Source organism: Opisthocomus hoazin, chromosome 6, assembly GCF_030867145.1.
Source record: "Opisthocomus hoazin isolate bOpiHoa1 chromosome 6, bOpiHoa1.hap1, whole genome shotgun sequence".
In the NCBI taxonomy this organism is placed as follows: Eukaryota; Metazoa; Chordata; class Aves; order Opisthocomiformes; family Opisthocomidae; genus Opisthocomus; species Opisthocomus hoazin.
The window spans coordinates 24,387,343-24,408,676 of record NC_134419.1 but is presented as its reverse complement, the minus strand read 5'-3'; the positions used below and the strand labels follow the sequence as shown (position 1 = coordinate 24,408,676).

Sequence of the window (21,334 nt, the reverse complement as noted above, 5' to 3'; positions counted from 1 at the left end):
GTGTTGGGCTTATCTTCATGCTAACATGGCTACTTGTCCCCTCACTCAGAGCTTGCTTGTGTCCAGCCAACTGGAACACCTACTGGAGACAAGTAAAAATACCTAGAGGCATATTTTAAAAAAAATCAAAAAACCCAATACAACAAACTCAATAATGATAACAGCAAGGTCTGGAAATCCCACATTGCAGCTTTTCTTCAACATTTAGCCTCTTTCTGGTCTCACTTTATCAGAATGATGATCTAACAGCATCTTTGTGTATCTTAATTGCTCCAAGAAATAGCAGCATTGCTGCTCTCATAACAATGTTCACCTTTCCCTGTTTAAGGATGCAGACAAGCACTTTCCAAAAAATTATGAGCCTGCTAACTCATACTATGTAAAAGCAAACTCATCTATTTCAAGTGGATCCGTACATTGTTTTTATAAATTTAAATAAATCAGTTTATCATTCAATGTGTCGCTGATTTGCTGCTTTCATAAACAAATGCAAAGGACAGGCTGAGTTGGACTTCTGTTACTTTGGACAACTCTTAAGACCTGTAGCCACTGCTGATTTGATATCACTAATGGACAAATTTATGGGGTGGCTAATGGTGTGCAAAATATCAGGGTATTCTGCAAAGCTAGATTTCTTGATTTTTTTCAAACTTTTATTTCTTACCAACTCAATAAATTTTAATTTGGGAATTTAATCGGGAATTTGAAATTTTGTATTTGAAGCTACTACACATTTATACAAATACGGTTACTTCAAACTGGATAAAAGGGGAGGAAAAAAAAAATCACCAGGAGGTTAATTAAGGAGTGGAAAAGCTTGTCTGTGAAGGCTGTAGAATCTTCACCCTTAGGGCCTTTTGACACCAGGCTGGAGAGAGAAAGTCCCAAGTGATGTGGTTGGAATTCAGTGCTGACCTCACTTTGAGTAGGAGGCTGGACTAGAGAGCTTCACAAAAGTATCTCCTTCCTTTCTGACCTGAATGAGTCTGTAGTTCTCACTCTTACTGGTAATACTAAAACACTTGCTTTGAAATTTGTCTCTGTATAAGCAAAGAACTCCTAAGCCTAGAATTTCAACACAAAAACATGATGCATTTCTGTTGAGGAACCCTACTGTTCAAGTATCTACAAATATAACATCTTGGAAAGTAAAAAAAAGAAAGTAACACATTAGTCATCTACTTGGAATGTGGGGATGAGGGGGAGAGAAAGGAAAAAAAACCCTTGTGTTTGCTTTCTGCATTTTTGTTGTGGGTTTGCATGGCAAGGTTTTGGTAGCAGGGTGGGCTATAGGGGTGGCTTCTGTGAGAAGCTGCGAGAAGCTTCCCCCATGTCTGATAAAGCCAGTGCCAGCCAGCTCTAAGATGGACCCACCACTTGCCAAGGCCAAGCCAATCAGCAACGGTGGTAGCGCCTCTGTGACAACATATTTAAGAAGGGGAAAAACCTGCAGTGAAATGGCAGTCGAGAGAGAGGAGTGAGATGATGTGAAAGAAACAACCCTGTAGACACCATGGTCAGTGAAGAAGGAGGGGGAGGAGATGCTCCAGGTGCTAGAGCAGAGATTCCTTTCAGCCCATAGAGAAGACCATGGTGAGGCAGGTTGTCCCCCTGCAGTCCATGGAGGTCCGCGGTAGAGCGGATCTCCACCTGCAGCCTGTCGAAAACCCCATGCCGGAGCAGGTGGATGCCTGAAGGAAGCTGTGAACCCATGGGCAGCGCATGCTGGAGCTGGCTCCCAGCAAGACCTATGGACCTGTGGAGAGCAGCCCATGCCAGAGCAGGTTTCCTGGCAGGGCTTGTGACCCCGTGGGGGACCCACGCTGGAGCAGCCTGTTCCTGAAGGACTACACGCCATGGTAGGGACCCATGCTCAGGCAGTTTGTGAAGATCTGCAGCCCTTTGGAAGGACTCACATTGGAGTGAGTTTGTGGAGAACTGTCTCCCATGGGACGGACCTCATGTTGGAGCGGAGGAGAGTGTGAGGAGTCCTCCCCCTGAGGAGGAAGGAGCAGCAGAGACAATGTGTAATAAACGGAATGTAACCCCCATTCCCCGTCCCCCTGCACCGGTCGGGGGGAGGAGGGAGAGAAACGGGAGTGAAGTTGAGCCTGGGAAGAAGGGAGGGGTGGGGGGAAGGAGTTTTAAGATTAGTTTTATTTCTCATTGTCCTACTTGATTTGATTGGTGATAAATTAAACTCCCGTTTCTCCAGAAGTTCAATCTGTTTTGTCCGTGACAGTAATTGGTGAGTGATCTCTCCCTATCCTGATCTCGACCCTCGAGCCTTTCATCATATTTCCTCTCCCCTGTCCAGCTGAGGAGGGGGAGTGATAGAGCGGTTTGGTGGGCACCTGGCATTTATGCAGGCTAAACCAAAACAATCTTGGAAAAAAAACCCACACGTTTTTATGACCTTGACTTGCATGACACTCTGTTAAACCTCTGCTCTAGAGATGTTCAGCTTCGGGGGCCTGGTCCATCAGGGTGAACAGATTTAAAAAAAAAAATTTCTCTGAGGGGGATTCTGTGCTGAGAGGGACAGGTGGGTGAACAGCCATGAGATATTAGAGTTGTTTCCAATGAAATTGTTCTTGTCACTTTAGTGTTCAATGTCACTAAAAATACACATTTTTCTCAGCCTGCACTGACTGGAACTGAGAGCAGTGTTTCTTAGTTCTCAGAGGAAAACATATTTGAAGTTATATCATTATTTCACCATCTGGTGACTGATGTGCAGATTAAGAATTGGAATGTACTGAAGAGCTACAAGGGAAACGGAATTTTGGTTTGCCTCCATGTTTCACAGACCTGCTGCATAAAATGTTCTCCTATGTCATTACCCAGGAGTGAACTAAAAGTCAGGCCAATTTAAACAGGATGCAGCAGCACAGCCACCACAGACTTGCTTTTGCAATCCTGATGCTCCCATCTGCTACAACTGCGTGTTGACCAGCCTGTCCCAGAAAGTCTCCTGGACTTTATACAAACCACAAGCCACACACGAAACTTACTAGGCCAGCCAGTGTTACTTTTTAAGTTTCAACAGCCTCAGAAAAAACAGTACGACTAGTGTCATCAAGAGAGAAAGTATGCTGCCATATTTGCATACTGTGCCAAATCTTCCACCTGTTTCCAAGTTCATACTTCCTAGCCTACACTAACAACATCAAGAAAAATGCAGTAATGGATTCTGTAGAAATTGCTGCTAAAGTTCTGCTTTTCTTCTACATCCCTTTTGAACACCCTGCGCTTCCCTAGTCTTTTTTCCCAGCTCATTCCCAAACCCGTCTGGATGAACTTGGACTGTCATCTGATCTACTTGGTGAGACCACCGTGACCACCCACAATGGCTAGATCTTTCCCCAAATCTTCGGTGTTCAGTCACAAAATGAACATGGCCTAAGACCCTTCAGGTGTACTGCACATACAGTGCCAGGTCTATCATGACTCTTCAAGCACAGGAAGTGGCCTTGAGGACTTTATGGACTGAAGGCCTTATTTTTTCTATTGAACAATACAATAAACAATTATTCCCTATTCACCAGGTATACTGCACAGCCTACAAAGCATGTGTTCTCTGTAGCTGGCTTCGGTGCAGCCCAGAGCCTGGGTCTCCCTCAGTGCTCTTGCTGGCCAGGTCCTCTTGGACACCACGGCTCTGCACAGCAGCATCAGGCACTATGGCTCAGTCAGACCCACAGCCAGTGACAGGAGTTATCTACACAGGTGGTGCTTTTGCCAGCCAGTAACCAGCTAAGTACATGTGGTAAGACCTGAGATTTCATCAGTCAAGTTTGGTGGGTTTTTTTCCCTCTTTTGAGATCACAGCCTCTGGCCTCAGAAAACAGGCTGGCTCTGGATCAGTCTGTCTGGTTTCAGTAGGAGCTGGCTGGTAAGTGCCTCTGTACTCACTACTTACGCTGCTGAAGCCCCTCTCACGCCCATAATTACAGGTTGTAATTATGGCTGTGCTTGACCCATGCCGCTTGCCGTGGCCAGACACTTCGCAGCTGGATCCTGAAGCAGCACATTAACGTCTATGCCAGAAAAAGCTTAATACCTTGCTGTCCAGGTGAAGTGGCAGGAGGAAAAGAGAAGTCTCTTCAGCTAAAGGCTAATGAGAAGGGTATTTTGAAAGCAATGCAACTTCTTACAATTTAGTCTGAAGAAAAGCTCTTAAGTGTTAAGGAGGGGGGAGAAGGGAAGAGTCACCTTCCCTGTTGGAACAGGCTGCCCAGGGAAGTGGTGGAGTCACCATCCCTGGAGGTGTTCAAACAACGTGTGGATATGGCACTTCAGGACATGGTTTGGCAGGCATGGTGGTGTTGGGTTGACGGTTGGACTTGATGATCTTAGGGGTCTTTTCCAACCTTAACGATCCTATGATTCTTTCACATTTGACTAAAGCATCACCTGACAGAGGCACGGCCCTAAAGATCGGCTCACGGGCAGCCCACCACAGCGCTCACGGCAAGTCCGGGACCAGCGAGACGGAGGGGGCGGTCAGCTGAGGCGGTCAGCTGAGGCTACTGCTCCTCCGCCCAGAGGGACCGCAGAGCCGGCCCAACACCTCGCCGCGTCGCCCCTTTTCGCCCCTTTCCGCCCCGCGGCCGCCAGCGGATCCCCTTCACGGCGCCAGGGCCGGTCCGCACCGGCACGTCCCGAACCCGCAACCCCGCCGCGCCGGGACGACCGCCTCGGCGCCCGCTTCCCGTACTGCTCGCCGGCAGCCACCCACCCCTAAGCCCGGCCAGTCTCGCGAGACCTGAGGACCCAGCCCCCGCCTCAGCTCTCGCGCGATTTGTCCCCTTGCTTCCGGGTGCGCGCGGGTGGTGCTCTGGCGGTGCGCGCTGCGATGGCGGCGCCGGGCGCCGAGGGGCCCGTGGCGGCCGGCCTGGGGCTGGGTGCCGGCGCCAGCCCGCTTCAGCCCGGCGTCCCTCCTCAGCCCGGCGTCCCGCCTCACCCCGGCGTGGCGCGGCGGCGTGGCCGGACGCTGCTGGTGCGGCACCTGCCCGCTGAGCTGGCGGCGGCGGAGAAGGAGGATCTGCTGAAGCACTTCGGGGCGGTGTCTGTGCGCGTCCTGTCGGACCACGGGCGGCTGGTGAGGGCCGGGGTCCGGGCCGATTCCGGGCGGCGGGGGCGGGAGGAGAGGTCTGCCGCAGTCCTAGGCCGTTTGCCGCGCCTCAGGGGCGCGGAGCGGGCTGCGAGGAGGGGGTGAGCGTGGTTGCCGGGTCAGGGCTCTTCTTGGTCGCCGCGCGGGGCGGAGCAGGCCGCGGCGGAGCGGTCGGGAGGGCGCCTGACGAGGCGGTCACGTCTCCCCGCGGCTGCAAGTCTTGTGCCCTGGGCCGCAGCTTTGGCTCGCTTGTTCTTGGGAGTAAGGCTGTGGTAAAGCAGTTCAGAAGCTCTGTTGGTAGGCGTAGGGGTGCGATTTTACAGGTCTGTCTCTTGAGATCTTAGTTTTGTTTTTTTCTTTCTCTGAATTACAAAAACATAGAAGCATCTGTTTGGTGACAAATGCTGTTTGGGAAGAGCCTTGCATTCCTGCAGTACTGCAGATAAACGATGTCCGCAGCCTGTATCAGGGTCATGCTTTCTTTTGTTGGGTATTAAAAATACTGACTTCCTGACGATCATTTTTCTGATAGCTGCTATTAGAACAGTATTCATGTTTTGGATTTTTAAAACTTAATCATGTAGTGGCAAGATGAAGTAATAAAGTGTGTTATCACAAATTTAAGATGAGCTGCGTACTCTCTGAGGACGAAGATTTTTTTATACTTAAAAAGTAAGGGAAAAATGTTAGTTAGAAGCCATCCAAACTTTCAGAGCACAACAATAGTTATGACTTGTAGCAAGAAACGTAATGCTTTAGGGAGTTGCTTTGATGAAAATGTTCTACTGAGAGGTGCTGAAATAAATTTCCTGCTTTGAAAAGAGGTTTAAACTTCTTTTATCAGTACATACTTGCGGTTTGGGATGGCTTTTACTCATTAGAAAAGAAAATTGTTTTCCTGTATTCCTCAGACTGCTGGGTTTCTGTCTTAATTGCTGAATGCAGGAGGTGCTTGTCCTAAATTCTTAAGAAAAAATTTCACTGGTCCTTCACCTTTGCCCCACAGGAGTGAAATGATCACTGTCAGGAAGCTTTCAGATATGTAAACCTGAATGTAAAAATTACTTGTGGATATATGTTTTACATCCAATTTCATACCTTTTTTATTTGAATTCACTGTGGCAATTTTTTTGTTTGTTTTCTAGAAACATACTGCATTTGCTACCTTTCCCAGTGAAAATGCAGCTGTGAAGGTTTGTACTGAGTTTGTTGAATTTTTTAGCAAAGCATTTTTCTGAACTGTCATTTGTGCTTGCAAATGTTTTACACATCACCTAGTACACGGTGTCAGGGGAAAAAAATGCAGAGCAGTGTGTATTAGAGTTCTGTTTCAGGAGATGCTTGAATAATTTGATAAAACGAACACTCCTGTAGAGTCGAAAGAAAGGTGGGTTGGAAGGGGCATGTGGAAGTCACTTGGTCCAACCTGTCACTTAGAGCATGGCAAACTTAGATGAGTTGCAAATGATCAGGGCCTTTACTAGTGTGTGTGTGCATTTAAATATAAACTATAAAACCAGCATATAGTTTATATATAAACTGTAAAACAAACTTGTCTCTGGCATAATTGCATATTTGCCATAAAATCCAGACATAGTGATGTACATAATTCATGACTGCCTTGAATGCCCACCTTGGGTAAGAAAAAGAAAGCTGCTGTGTTAATGGGGGATGTGGATGCCAAAAAGGTAATACAAACAATGTATTCAGTGTCCCGAATTGCTCTGTTACACCCTGCTTTTTTGGTGGTGTTTTGTTTTTCAGGCCATGCTGTAAAATACTACCCAAAAAAGTTACTATGTGAAGTGAACAGTGTTGAATTTAGGTTGCTTTTGTTGATTGTTGGCAGCCTGGATCTGGACTTGCAGAACACTAGAGCTTCCTAGTGGCACTGTTAAAAATCTTGATTTTAAAATTCCCAGCTATTACAAGTGGACTTTAGCATGCTTGCACTTCATGAGCAAGAGGTTGGTTACTTGAAATCACGAAGATGTATTAGGCTGTGTAATAAGTATTGTTGTTAAGGCTACAGCTTTGCTACTGTGTTCAGATGACCAAAGTCTCTGCAGTGGTTCTAGCTGTGCAACCATCATTCCTTCCTGCTAGCAGGAAAGAGGCTGCTAAAAGCAGGGCTGTGAAGGCAGGATTGGTGCAGAACTACCTGTGTCTGTAGTGGCGCAGACTAAGCTTAAGGCATCCTATGGCTAGTTTGTCAACCAACGAAAACACAGTTATGTTTTAACATAATTCTGGTGCTTTTCCTCTTCCCTCCCTTTCTTTCTTTTCTCCATTATAATTATTTGAAGGCTTTGTCAAGACTGCATCAGCTGAAACTTTTAGGTCACACCTTAGTTGTCGAATTTGCGAAGGAGCAAGACAGAGTGCAGTTACTTAGCCAGCCTTCTGTGTCAGAGAATTGTAAAAGGTATGTGCATAATAATTTAGTGTCTATATTTGTGGTCAAGGAAGGGAAATTCCCTATTCGTGATACTTTCGTAGTACTGTTAAGTCAAAGGATAAATCATAAGCATTTAGAAGCGTTAAAAGGCAGGTTCAGATCTATAGATAAGTGACTGCATTCCTCCTATTAGTATTGTTTCATTTGGTATCATCATGAAATAGTTCCCACCCTTAATCAGCAGATGGTCCTAATTGTTCTCATTTACAGAGGAAGACTCCAGTCTGTGTAAGCTGACCTCTGTGTTGCACAGTTCCCTGTGTTTAAAAAAAGACTTCTCTACTTTTTTTGTGTGTGTGAGGTTTAATTTTCTTTTACTGTTAAACAGCATGTGCAGTGCTTTCCTAATGTTTCTTTCCAGTCTAATCAAGAGTCAGGCAGAATTGACACCTGCTAGCATAACTGTATTCGACTATACTATTACAGCCACTGGCTTCTAAGCTGGAGTTCTTTGCATGTATCTAGCTTGAAGCATGAGCAGAACAAACATAAAACTGTCCAAGTCTTTCTGCAAATAGTTAAAGAATATGTAATATTTAATAAAAAATATAAATAGATTTAATGCTAGTGTGACCAAGAACTGTGGGTTTCAATTGTCTGTCAAGTACTTAATTAAAAAAATAAGTTGCATAGTTAGGCTTTGAAGTTTACCTGTGTGATATGTAACCAAGTAATAGAAGCTGTGTGCTAGTGCTTAATTAAAATCAACTATAGAGGTTTGAAGTTATTTATTCCACTCTCTGAATATGAACAAAATAAAACCTTTGATTTTATACTGTCTCTGAGCAAAGTAACAGTCGCTGAAAAGAGAGTAACATGAAGTAATTATAGTTCTTTTCTTGTGAGTAGATCTAAGTCAGAACTGTTTAAATATAGGGACATTTACTTAAATCTGCGTAAGTATGTATTTACATGGGCCTTAGAAGTTTGGCTACTGTAATTGCTTTAGTAATGCCATTGATAAAAGTTGCTAAAAATACTTACTAGTCTATTTCTTATATTTTGAATGTAAAAGATTAAACATATTTCATACATTATGTAAGGCACTTAAATTTTGCCCTGTTTTAATTAATGCTAAATTACTTTTCAGTTCAGAAGAACCAGTGAAAGAAGAGGAGAAGAAAGAACCGAAATGTATTAAAATAGAGAATGGAATTGCACCCAACCATGGGTTAGTGGTTTTTTATGTCTTCATTATTTTATTCTGTTACAGTTTCTTTGAAATAAGTGTTATACACTGGTGAACAAGAAACAATGCCGCTGTCTTGTTTTATAGTATGCTGCTGTCCTACATGCATAGTTGTAGTAATTGTCATAAAGATGAAGTTTTAGTTCTTCAAGGTTAGAACCCTTGGAGTTGTGTAGTGGCAGGTGCTTTGAGCCCTGAAGCTGCGGACCGCGTAATAGCTGCCTAGAATGGTGCATTGCTTTCTTGGGAAAAATTTGAGGACGGGGGGGGGTTGTCCTAGTGTTAACAGCAGAATACTGTTGATTTTTTTTTTTCAAAGTTTTCTTGTTCTTTTTTTCTCTATTTGCATTTTTGTGTATGTGAAGAATAAATTTCTTTTTGGGCTAATAAATCCAGTACTTTGAGCATTGAGTTTATGATGTTTGTACAGCATGCTATGTTGTGCTTTTGGACATATTGATTGTTTCTATGTGCTTTAGGCTTTCTGCATGTACTTTCATTGTGCCCAAACCCAGTAAGTCTGTCATGTTAGGGGACTGCTCCCTGATGTTAAAGACATAATGCAAATGGCCCAAAACTGTTCTAGGGGAAAAAATAATATTTCAGTGATACTTTAAATGTAGTGAATAGTTAAAACTCTAGTAATCATGAATTGTTATCGGTCATTATGTGACAGTGGAGCTAAGAATCCTTGTTCTTAATCTTTTTTCCTCAGCCTCACCTTTCCCATCAATTCTTGCCTCAAATATTTGTATCCACCACCTTCAAGTACAATTCTAGCAAATATAGCAAATGCCTTGGCAAGCGTGCCCAAATTTTATGTCCAGGTAAGTAAAAAACAGCAAAACCAGAAAGTTTAAAAATAAAAGTATTTCCTTTTTCCTCTTTTAATTATCCACAGAAATAATTTTTGACATAGTAAATATTAAATTAGTTTTTCTGTGATAGTGTTAACTAGTATCAATTTTTTATTATGTTGAGATAAGAAGATTTCATTGACCGGAAGTAACTGTTACTTCATTGTCACTGAAGTCTTAACTGGATATGATCTTCCTAATTAGATGTGACTTGAGTACTTGTTACTTCATTTTGCAAAGATGCTTAATTTTTTTTGATTAGCCTTTCTAGGGTGTTGCTTATACTTACCGTTAGCAATGGATCTCAAGCACAGGCTTTCACACTGTTTAATAACCAGTGTAGTTGTGTAAACCATTCTGATTTACACCTGCCAGAAGTTATTGACTGTGATACCTAGCAAGGAACTATTTTCATTTATTTATTTAAAGGAAATCTTACTTACCTTGAATCATTTCAGGTACTTCATCTTATGAATAAAATGAATCTTCCTCCACCTTTTGGACCAATTACTGCTCGCCCTCCCATGGTAACTTCTTTAATATATGTTTTAAGTAGTGTAAAATGGATTCACGATTTAAAATGTTAGCAACACGATAGAAGATCTAAATTCAAACTTCTAAAAGTTGGAGAGATCTCTAGAAGATAGCAAATACTGCTGCATTTCATTGGGTGAGATGTGCATGTTAGTCTTCTAAACAAATCTTTATAGCTATACTTAGAACAAAAAAAATATAAACGTGTGACAGGAGCACTGGAATATTTCAAACTATTGAGTATAAAAAAAGGGAGATTATAGCACCATGTTACAGATACAGGAAATGAAGAATACCACTAGCCCGTTGCCTTACGAAGATGTGTTCTTTGATCCATGCGGGTTTTTTGAGTTCTGATTAGATTCAGATTGTTAATGAGATTATACAGCACTTCTGGATTTAACTTGCTGCATCTCCAAGATGTTTTTTGAAAGAGGCAAGGTTGAGGGAAACTGGCAGAGTCTTCTGGGGAGCTGTTTTTGAAGGGAAAAAGAAATAATTGGCTCTGTAGTCTCAGTTCTCTGTTGCTGTGATAGTTAACTGACTGCCAGTGGAAGATAGAGCCAGTGAGAACCTGCATTAATAATGATAGCTACAGTATTTGGATATAGTGAAGCTGTGCTCTGCTGCACTTTGTGTTTGCTGTAACAGAATACCTGCTTCTAATAACATGGGAACTAGCTGGTAAAGATAATGATGACATAAATCTATCAAGTACATGAATTCACACTGATTTTCAGGGAATAATATTATTTGTTGCCTGGTACTGGGCCAGGTTAAGCACTGTGAATTTAGTGGTCGTGCAAAAAAGAGTAGTAGGGTAAGAAGCCAGTCCTTGAAATCCTTAGAGCAGTTTCTAAAGGACACAGAGTATTTCTAATGCCAGAAGACATCAGTGCCTTATGGAACCGATGGTACATAAAAGGAGCTGTTAAGCGTAGTAAGATTGTTGAAAGTGGGGCTGGAGGTGATTTTGTACGTAGGGAATTCCTTCCGTGTAGTTTTTGCAACCTCAGTTTAAAAACTGATTCCTTTCATGAAATCCTTGCTTCTTACAGAAACAGAAATGTAATGTTGATAGGTGGTGGAAGTTTCAGTGTAGAAACTGAGATGGCTTGGGAGCTTAGGCCTCCTCCTGTGTGTTTTGACCGCATTCCTCTCAGGAAAGTCGTTAAAGCCGTGTGCTTTAAAAGTAAAAGTAAAAGTTTAAGTAAAACTTAAAGTAAAAGCCCAGGGTCATGGTTGCTACTTTTTAACTTGTCAAATTAAAATAATGAAAACAGTCACTGTTACGCTTCAGAAAGCAGTAAACTTTTTTCTTGTGGAAAGTTTTCATTTAGCAAAATACGCCTATAAATACACTTTAAAAAAATCCTTCTTGTCATGTTCTAGTTTACTGCTTTGACTGTTTTGTCATGTAAAGGAAAACAGGATATGCAGATGTTTTTACTTAAAACCTTTAGTTACTTTTTTTACCTTTTCCTTGTAATTAGTGTGAAGAGTATTTACCAGTGCCTGTGCCACCTCCTCCAATCCCACCTCTGCCTCCTGAAGAGCCTCCTTTGCCTGAAGAGGAAGAAGAGCAACTATCTAGTGGAGATGAATCAGAATATGAAAGTGATAATGAGGAGGAAAAGGAGAGGTGTGCATTCTACAGTCATTTGCAAGCTTTTGGGTTCTTTTAAAGTGGTGGTTTTACTTTTCTAGCGTCTAGTTCAGCAAGTGGTGGAATCTGTTAATAGATAATCTTTCCAGATGCTTAAGGAAGCTCCAGGGTGACTTAAAAGGACAGTACCGTCCTTCTATTGAACGTAGAACGACAGTAAGAGAAGGAAAATGGTCACGTGGTGTGCAAATTATCCTTTGTTCCTACATCCAAAAGACAAACAAAAACTCAGAATGAAATGAGTGTGCAGGTATAAGGAAGCAATAATTGATTTCTTTGCTGGACTCTTCATTTTTCCACATCTTTACTGAGTAAACTACTCGGCCTGAATCATATTTGCACTCTGACCTCCAAGACATTCTTTGTATGTCAGTGTGTATTGCTAGGAGTAATAATAATGGGAGGTTCTGTGTGCTGAGGATTCTCTTGCAGTTTTGGACTGAATTACATCATAGCTTTTTTTAATCTTCTGACTTACACCAAATGAAGAAGCAATTTTCTTTGTATACTATTTAAATTGAAAACTAAATTGGAAAGTCCCAGTGCTATATTCAGAAAATACATTCATTTGGAAAGAGGCACTCCTGTCAAGTGGAAATAGTATAAAAAAAGGTTGAGCTTGGAGCCTCTTAGCATTTCTGCAGCTTTAGTATCCTAATTAGGTGCATGCTTGGGGAAGGAAGGGGCATCATTGGACTCGTTACGATTTTGATCGGTTACTTAAGTGATGCTCCTTTACTCTATGTGTATTGATTTGCTGTGTGTTATAGTTTATTAATGTAGTTTAGGTCTTAAGGCAGCTTGACAGTAACTCCTGTTCTGGAAAGTTGTATCTCTAGGGCTTTAAAGGAGGGGGAAGTGTTTTCAAAATGAGCATTTTCAAATAAACTGTAAACCACTTTTCTTCTTTTTTTTATATTTTGTTTAAAATAGAATGACCAAGTTGATGGAATTAGCAACCCTTCAGCCTAAAAGACCGATAAACACTAAGAGGCGTGGTGTTAGAAAAAAGCAAAGAATTAAAGACTTATTGAATGTGCCTGTGTGTACTCCCCACAGGTTTGTATTATTTCTGTGGGTTTTGCACTTTTTCAGAAGAGTATTCGTTTTATTAAATTATGTTCTCTATATCATGTTTGCTTCAGTGTTGCTGTTCTAATACAAGCATTCTTCACTAATATGTAAATTTGATAGTGGAGTTGGTTTTCCCATATCCTCATACTTGGCTTTATTGCTCTAAAGGTCAAAATTTTCATGTAATTTGAATGCAGGTCTGCTCAGCAGCCTTGGTCTGTAAAGTGTGCCTGGTTCGAGCTCTGTGTTTCTCTTGCTATCAAACTAATATAAGTCCATTTTTCATTAAAAAAAACAGAAACAATTTCATATCACAGCTCTAAGAGGAGGAATCTGGATTTGTTGTTTGGGATACTTCTTAAAATAGAAAAAAATAAAGGGGGGGGTGTGAAACCAGAATACTAAAAACTGATTAAATAATTTTGGTTTTTGGAACTGCATGACTGACACAGTAGACGCCTGCATAGTATCTTTGTGTAGTGATGATGAATTGCAAATGCATTTTTATTGACAGCCTTTCTCCTCCTCCAAGTGATTTAGTATATTTTAAAAAACTTGATATATTTTTACACTATGTGAGAGCAGCAGCAAGGCCATTTTTTTCGTGTTTAAGTTACTGATAAAGTTTTTCTTAATTGCCTGTCTGTACTGTAATGTTGTATGTACTACTTCTTTTTGCTCTAGCTGCCAGCCACACTTAATGTATTTGCAGTGTTTTAATCAACTTGAACTGTATTGGGTGACATTTATCAAATGGAGCACTCATGTATTTGTGGTAAACAGCAGCATAAAATCTATCTGGAAGAAATCTTTTATTTGACTATGCATTTATCAGTGTCTGAATCTTTAATTAACATGTTGTTTTAAACAGTAATTTGCACCCTACACTGTCACCTTCGGATGTCTTTGAGCAGCCACGGCATATAGGTCATAAAAAAATTGAGTTCCATATTACCACTGACATCCCAGCTGTTCTTCAGACAAACTCAGAAAAAAAAGAAAAAAATGGTAAGAGAGTTTGTACTTCAAGTGTATTCAATATTAACTTCATGTGGTTTCAGTGTGTAGAAGGCTGCTGAAATTTAGGCCAGGGAATTCTTTTCTACTCGAGTTTTCATAAATGATATACATTAGCATTTGCTTAAGAACAATACATTAGCATTTGCTTAAGAACAATACATTAGCATTTGCTTAAGAACACCAGCTTGTGTCATGTCTGCATTTGCTGTTTTTTGCGTGTTAAAGCATAGAATTCTGTCCTTTGGTACAGTAAAAGATCTACAGGATTTTAAAGGTCTCTTTCTTACATTATCTGTGTCCTTATGGTCAACTGTGCTCTTTTAAATGTTAGGATGTTTTTAGCAAATATATTGCAAATGCATTCTCAGTGTTGTATAGCGTAATTGAATGTATCAGGCTAATTTCAGATTTTCCTCTTCTGGCTCCGAGAGAGCAGCATTCAAGTGGTTGCCAACTCTTTGCCTGTGATGCACTGATTATCTGCTATAAAAATGTTGCACGATAATAGCAATGAGGTGTGATGGTTTCTTACAGTGTTATGGTCAGTCTGTGTTTCTTGGTACTTGACAGTAATACACGGTTTCTTTGAATGAAAATTAGGTGAACCATTGAAATGGATACAGGCTTGAACAGCAAGGCTAATTTTACCTCAACTGGCATGTGACATGGCTTGATTTGTAGTACAGTCAGTTTTATAGGATCATATAGAGCAGGTGTTTGTCAAACCAGGGATTAAGATACATTTCTTTAAGGATGTGTTCAAATTGCTTTACAAAGTCTAGTATATTAAAATGTTACTAAAAGGAGTATATTTTTTGCCTGCTGTTGATCCTTTTGTGAACAAACTTACAAACCACTTACGTAACGCATTGAAATTTCAGACCTTTGTGCTACCACAGAAGAAACCAATAATACAGGCTTTGGAAGGATTTTCCCAGCTCCTAGCTCAAATGACAAAATGGAAATTGAAGAGGAGGATGATGAAATACCATCAGAATTTATTTCTAGAAGAGATCTAGAAAAAAACAGACTTTCTAGAGAAGGTATAACTATGAGAATAAATTATCTAATAATAGTTCTTTGATTTGTTGCAACAAATTTTTAAAATATTTCCTTCACTAATTGATCATATATTAGATTTAGTTATTTTATCCTGAGCAAAAATACAAAGTAATTAAGTGAGCTAAAACATTGTTTTTCTTCTTCAAGAAATGGAAAAATTTTCTGTTTTCAAGAACTATGAGCCAGGTGATCCAAATTGCAGGATATATTTGAAGAATTTAGCTAAACAAGTTCAAGAAAAGGTAGGTAGATAAACAGATTAAATATTTATCAAAAGGGCTTTTTATCAGCTTTCCTTTTATACCTACCGTTTAATTTCAGGATCTCAAGTTCATTTTTGGAAGATATGTTGACTTCCAGTCAGAAGTGGAAAGAAATATGTAAGTTAATTTGATAATGGTTAAAATTACGCATTTTATGTTAACTCTGTAATACAGGTGAAAATTGTGATTTAAAAACTAGTAATCTTTTTCCTTCATGCTTCTGTATTTCTATGGTGAAAAATGCATTTCATCTGAAAAAGAAATAGAATTATTTTTTCAACAATGTCTGAAAACCCTACTATTTTGCTTTTATATTTTTGTTACCAAATATACTGTTTATTGGCGAAGCGACACAGAATGAATAGTGTGGATGACTGTGTGTAGCTGATCATTTTGCGTATGTCATATTTACTACAGTCACACACCAATTTGTCATCTTACGGTCTAATGTCACTTTTTACTAGGTGGTTCGCCCAGGTAAAATGGTCTCCAGTGACATAATTGCTGCTTGTAGGCTCTGTTTCCATTTCTGCTGTTTCTCCAACTTGAAGCATGAGAAACGTATTTGTACTGTGAAATACGAAAGTGTGTTTAAATATGAGTAATTCCCAATTCTTAATTTTGCCTCTAGGTTTGATATACGTTTGATGAAAGAAGGACGTATGAAGGGACAGGCTTTCATTGGACTTCCAAATGAAAAAGCAGCTGCTAAAGCTCTAAAAGAAGCAAATGGATATGTCTTATTTGAAAAACCCATGGTGGTTGTATCTTTTTCTTCAAACATGTACATTATATTCTTTGTAGTCTGTCAATCAATCTCTACTTTTCTTGTCATAGTATTCTACTTATTAGAAATCTATGGAAGGAGGAAATACCTTAAGAAAACCAGGCAGCATAGCATCGTGTACTATTGTTATGATAACTGAAAAATATATAGAGGCACCTCTTCTGAGATAGGAAAGTAGAAGTGCTTTAAGACAATAAAATTGACTTCTCTGGTCCTAGCTGTTTGATTCTGCAAACACAATACAAAATGAAATTTCCCTTGTATGACCATTGTATATAAATGAAGTAGGGTTTTTGACTTGGTGAAGCCTGCGTTTGCAAAATTAAGAACATAATGAAATGTTCCTGTCAGAGTCAGTGGTCTATATTTAGACTGCATCTCCAGTTGAACTATCAGTTACTTTTTGGGCCTGTATACTTTTAGATTGCATTGCCCTATTTTCTGTGTATAAGTTTTCTAAATCTCTTCCTGTCCTTTCTTGTTTTTCACTTAAATGTTTCATAGTTTATTTCCTTTTCTTTGTACTCGTGTTCACGCAAACCTCTATGTTTGTTTTAGCTATTTTCCTCCCAAATACCTACTGAGACATCGAAGTTATGGAATTAACGTGCTGGCATGGAGAATTGTAAATATCAAGTATTCATCCTGCTGTAGTTGTTCTGTTTGCACCTAACCCATTCCCAGTTAGTCCTCCTTGTTTTCTTAGTATTGTAAACTCTTGGATAAGCTCTTTTAAAATTTTTTCGGCTGCAGATCAGTAAAGTCCTAATCTTTGACTAATAGACATTATTGTTATAATATTCAATACTGTAGTAGAATTGATTGACAGATAAAGACCACTTTATAAAATATCTGTTGCTGAAATAATACTTCTTTTTTGCTTCTTGATTGGCATCTGTTTATCACTGACACTTTTAGTCCTTAACAGAATCTCAGCAATTTGCTCGTTCAGCTAGACCAAAACAGGATGCCAATGAAGGGAAAAGAAAAAAATAGAACACTGCACAAGGTATGGATTCTCTGCCTGAGAATAAAAATAAAGATACAGGCTGGGGTTTAAGGTGTATAGGTGGTATGAGTTTAAAATGTTGTTTCTTCCTCTGTTTAGAAACTCGGAGACTGCCATTTCCTAATCCTTATATCCTGGGGGAGTTGTCAGTTTCTCTAATCCTTAATCCGGGGAGCTAGGGAGAATAACTCTGTGGAATCTGACCACTTAACTTTTAGTAATCTTCTGAGGTTTTGGCTTTGAAAAGGGCTGCCTCTTTTCTCCTGCCCTTCCATCCCCACTATTGTAAAGGGATACTTAAAAACCATTTCCAGAAATAAACTCGCTTCTGCTAGGACTGTAAAGGAACTTTGGCTTTGCTAACTTGGTTGCAGCATCCTGTAAACTTGCCTGATTTAAGAAAGGATACTGTGTCAGAAAGTGACGCTTAATGTTGCGTTGATCAAGGCTTCCTTTTTTGTAGAATGCACAGGTCCTCATTTTTGGCGTTATTGTCTAAACTTCATGGGAAAGTAATTTTTAGCAGAGAGTAATCACTATTTAACTTTATTTCCTATCATGTAGCTTTACTTCACTACTGCTTACTCTAAGTATTTTCTTTATATGAGAGTAACTCAAGCAAAATCAGCTCTAATTTAACTGTGAGGGGTTTCATGGCCTAAAAACATTTGAGTAGTGAACTTTCTCAAATTAGGACGTGAAGTAACTGGTGCAAGAATTAGAAGCACTTATTTCTCAATCTGTACTCTCTGATAGATCAGCTAGCTCAAATTTAAAGGGTATTTAACTTAATTATGGATTGCAGTTGGGTGTCACTGTTATGCCTCCCCCCAAGACCTTGTGAACTCAGAGCTCAGACTGAATGTTTCTGATACGTTCTGTTTACTCCACAATACGTTTTTCGTCTAGATGTTTTGATGATTGTTACTTTGGAAAAAACTCTGAAATCTAAAAAACTTTAAAATAAAGAATATGAATAGCTGGTTTTGATTTTTAAAAATTGCTTGCAGAGCCCACAGTATGGTTATTGTGAGGGTAGTATTTCTATTTATCACAGTAACTTTAATTGTAGGTTTCTTGTTCTGTCAGTTGTCTCAGGATTTTTTCATCAGATCATGTTTGAGCTTGTTTCTCTCATTTCTGAGATGCTATTTGGTCTTACCAGTTCCTACTTTAAGTCATTGATTTGTTGTTTGCAAAATCTGTATTTATCAAATGAAGTATTGCTTTTTTTACAGGCATTCTTCTGTATTTATCATTGAAAAGAGACAAATGAGCCTTGGCTAAAGTATTCTGTTAGGAACAAGTGTTTATGGGAATGTTTTATTCTTGTTTCTTACTCCTTCCTTGTTAGAAAAAACCCTTGTATTTATATTTTTGTTACCCAGTGTCTACTAAGAAAATTACTAAGGTTTCTTTAAATTCAAAAAAGAAACATGAAGTATTTTAGCTATTGAAAAGCCTTATAAATGAAGTCTGAACACTTTTATTCTTTTAGGAATTCCATGTCTTTCCAGTTAATTTTGTACATTAAATCTGATTCTGACTTCACTAAACATGCAAAATAACACTTTAATTGCATAAAGAAAATAATGAGGTGCTTATTTGGTTATTAATCATGCTGATGATCAACTCAGAAGCTTTTTTTAGAGTGAGCAAATGCATACTTATGCAAGACTTCTTTGTGCACCTGGAAGTGTACATGAGTTACCTTGGTGTCATTGGTTTAATGTATCATGAACAGAACTTCTTCCTTACTTTGGCCGTTTGTATGTAAAGGTCACAAAATATGCCGTAGACTAATAGAGATTTCTGGGGATCTATGAGGTTTAACTAAAAATATTTATTTCACTTCCCAACTAATGATGAAACTGAACGCTATTTCTGCATGGCTATGTTTTCCTGTTCCTGCTGAAATATTCTGATGAATGCTGATTTGTGATGCAGAATTCCAAGATAGAAATCTGAGTCTGTAAGGAAGAACAGTGTCAGAACTTCATTTGAAACATAAAGCTGTGTATAAACAAGTGTATGCAAACATTTGAGAGACTTCAAATTTGATCTGTATCCTGCATCTCACTGTTGGTTTTTTTGGTTTTTTTTAAACAACTAAATTGACATAAGCTAAACTTGTGATTATTTTTAAGCAGGGAGAAGCTGTGTTAAATTCATTGATGTTATTGCAAATATTTTTAGTATTTTTTAGATTTTCTCTACAAGGGTTTTGTCCATTGTAGAGAAAATAATACATATGGTTTATAAAAATACCGTGTAACTCCTTGCTGGCTGAAATGTCTTTTTCTTGATGGACTGGCAAAAATTTCAGTTAATATTTGGGGTGGCTACTTTTTCTGTAGCTAAAATACAGCTGTGTGAGAGAAAGGTTATGCAGAAGAAACTAATGTTGAGAGGTCACCAGCTGCTTCTTAGGGAAGAAGTGACTTGAAAGCCTGCATTGAATGGAAATATGGTTGGGTTTTGGACCTGATGGAAAAAGTGAGTCTGTAAAATAGTAAAGAATTGAAGGAGAATTAATGAGATGGAAAGATCTGGTGTTGTCCTGGTAGTTCAAGTTGTCAAAAAATGTATTTACTTTTGAATATGGAGCTTAGTGTTGGTGGACTCATTCAGCCCTCATTAAATCTCATAAGGGGTCAAAACTGTATTTTATTAAAGAGGCATATTTACTTTTGATAGGTAGCATAAATTATGTGTATGCAATACTGAGAATCAAGTAAAATTAAACCACATTCTGCTGTTCTTCTTTAGAAACATTCCTGCGTAAATACTGCAGTAATACTGTCATGCAGAGTGTATCCTTTCTTGTTGTATCCTTTTTTGTGCAATGTTTTCCAGAGCACTCAACTACATCTAAGTTTTCATATAGAGTAGGTGTGGGGAGAAGTTTACATGTTTCAGAGCTTGAACAAGTCTGGTTATTGTAAAAGCAAAAGGCACTCCTTGGGGAGGGCGGGGGGGAAAAATCTTCTCCCTCAAAGGTCTTACAACTTGCTAATTTGTGGTCCAGTTCCTTAGCTTGTATGAGCTAGAAGTGTTTCACTGGAGCTGTGCTGAGCTCACACTGAGGATTTCTTCTTGTTTTTCTTTAAATAAATACAATAATAATCATATCATGGAATCATAGAATGGTTTGGGTTGGAAGGGGCCTGGTAGATCATCTAGTTCCAACCCCCCTGCCATGGGCAGGTGCATCTTCCATTAGAACATGTATGTTAGTTAAAACATAATAAATAACATGTACATTAGTTAAAATATGTTGCAGAGCAATTCTTAATAATATTTAAGGCTTGGCCGATATTTTAGATCATTTGGTGACTGCTGTTGTCCTAGTATATGAGAATCAATCTGTAGCTGACTTAGTTTGTACATTCCTTACTCTTTTCTTTTTTGAGGAGAGAAGAAAATCTAACAGTATCTCACAATGAAGTATTTGGAACTGAACTATTAATCAACTATTAATCACTGCTACCTTTTTGTTGTTGCTTTTAAGATTGTTCTCTGAACTGAGGTAGTGTTGTTGCCAGTGACTTATATTTTTCTTGTGGGTTTCATATTATATTATTGTTTAACTTAATATAAAGTTAATATTGCCTGTATCTATTAAGTCACTTTTTTTCAGGCATTCAGCACTTTTCTAAATATTAAGCATCTTTCAATTTAGTTGTCAAAAGAAAGCATAACACTACTATTTTCTGTTTGTTCTTATTTTTAACATGTCTTTGTGATGTTCCAGGTCCCTTTCGTGTTCCATCTCTTTTCAAGTATTATCAAGCTGGGGGAAGAAGCAGTGTAATCATCGGGAGTCACTGAACTGTGCGTAGTAGCATTTCTAAAGTATTAAAGGCAGAGTAGAAATTTTCTCATCTTAAAGATTCCAGATATCTTCAAACTGTCACAAGATAAATGTGTCTTAGTTTGCTTGTGAAATCTCTAATAAATTATTGCCTTCCTCTTCATGTTGTCCTTTCCTCTTCATTTTGACTTGTTTTGTTCTGGGTTTTGGGAGTGAGAAGGAGGAGGAGGAAGACACCATTTTGGTTTTGTGGTGTCTCTTTTTTTCTTTGAAAAGTTGAACAATCCAATTGTGCAGCACGTTCTAAATGATTCAGAGTATATGTTGATACGCACCAGAGTGAATTCTTTCCTCCTTGAATGTGATGTTTAGCTGTTAGTGTTTCAGGTTGAAAAAAGAAAATCTAAGGATAATCTCATTTTAGTGAGTGCTGTGGAGGTTGCATAGTAACATTTCTTACATGCTAGGAAGATTAGCGTGACTTT

General features: G+C 39.2%; 1 protein-coding gene across 2 annotated transcripts; it reads left to right on the top strand.

Moving 5' to 3' along the window:
• Positions 1-4,858: 4,858 nt before the first annotated feature.
• RNPC3 (RNA binding region (RNP1, RRM) containing 3) lies at positions 4,859-20,984 on the top strand. 2 transcript variants are annotated; one of them, XM_075422259.1, is made up of 15 exons: positions 4,859-5,104; positions 6,262-6,309; positions 7,423-7,541; positions 8,665-8,745; positions 9,479-9,590; positions 10,079-10,147; positions 11,648-11,796; positions 12,754-12,879; positions 13,766-13,902; positions 14,796-14,957; positions 15,124-15,218; positions 15,298-15,356; positions 15,871-16,003; positions 16,963-17,035; positions 19,805-20,984. In XM_075422259.1, the coding sequence occupies exons 1-14, from the start codon at positions 4,859-4,861 to the stop codon at positions 17,020-17,022; spliced, it is 1,596 nt and encodes a 531-aa protein (XP_075278374.1). In that variant the 3' UTR covers positions 17,023-17,035; positions 19,805-20,984. The 2 variants fall into 2 exon arrangements, with proteins under 2 accessions (XP_075278374.1, XP_075278373.1); XM_075422258.1 differs by having other exon boundaries at positions 20,790-20,982.
• Positions 20,985-21,334: the final 350 nt, after the last annotated feature.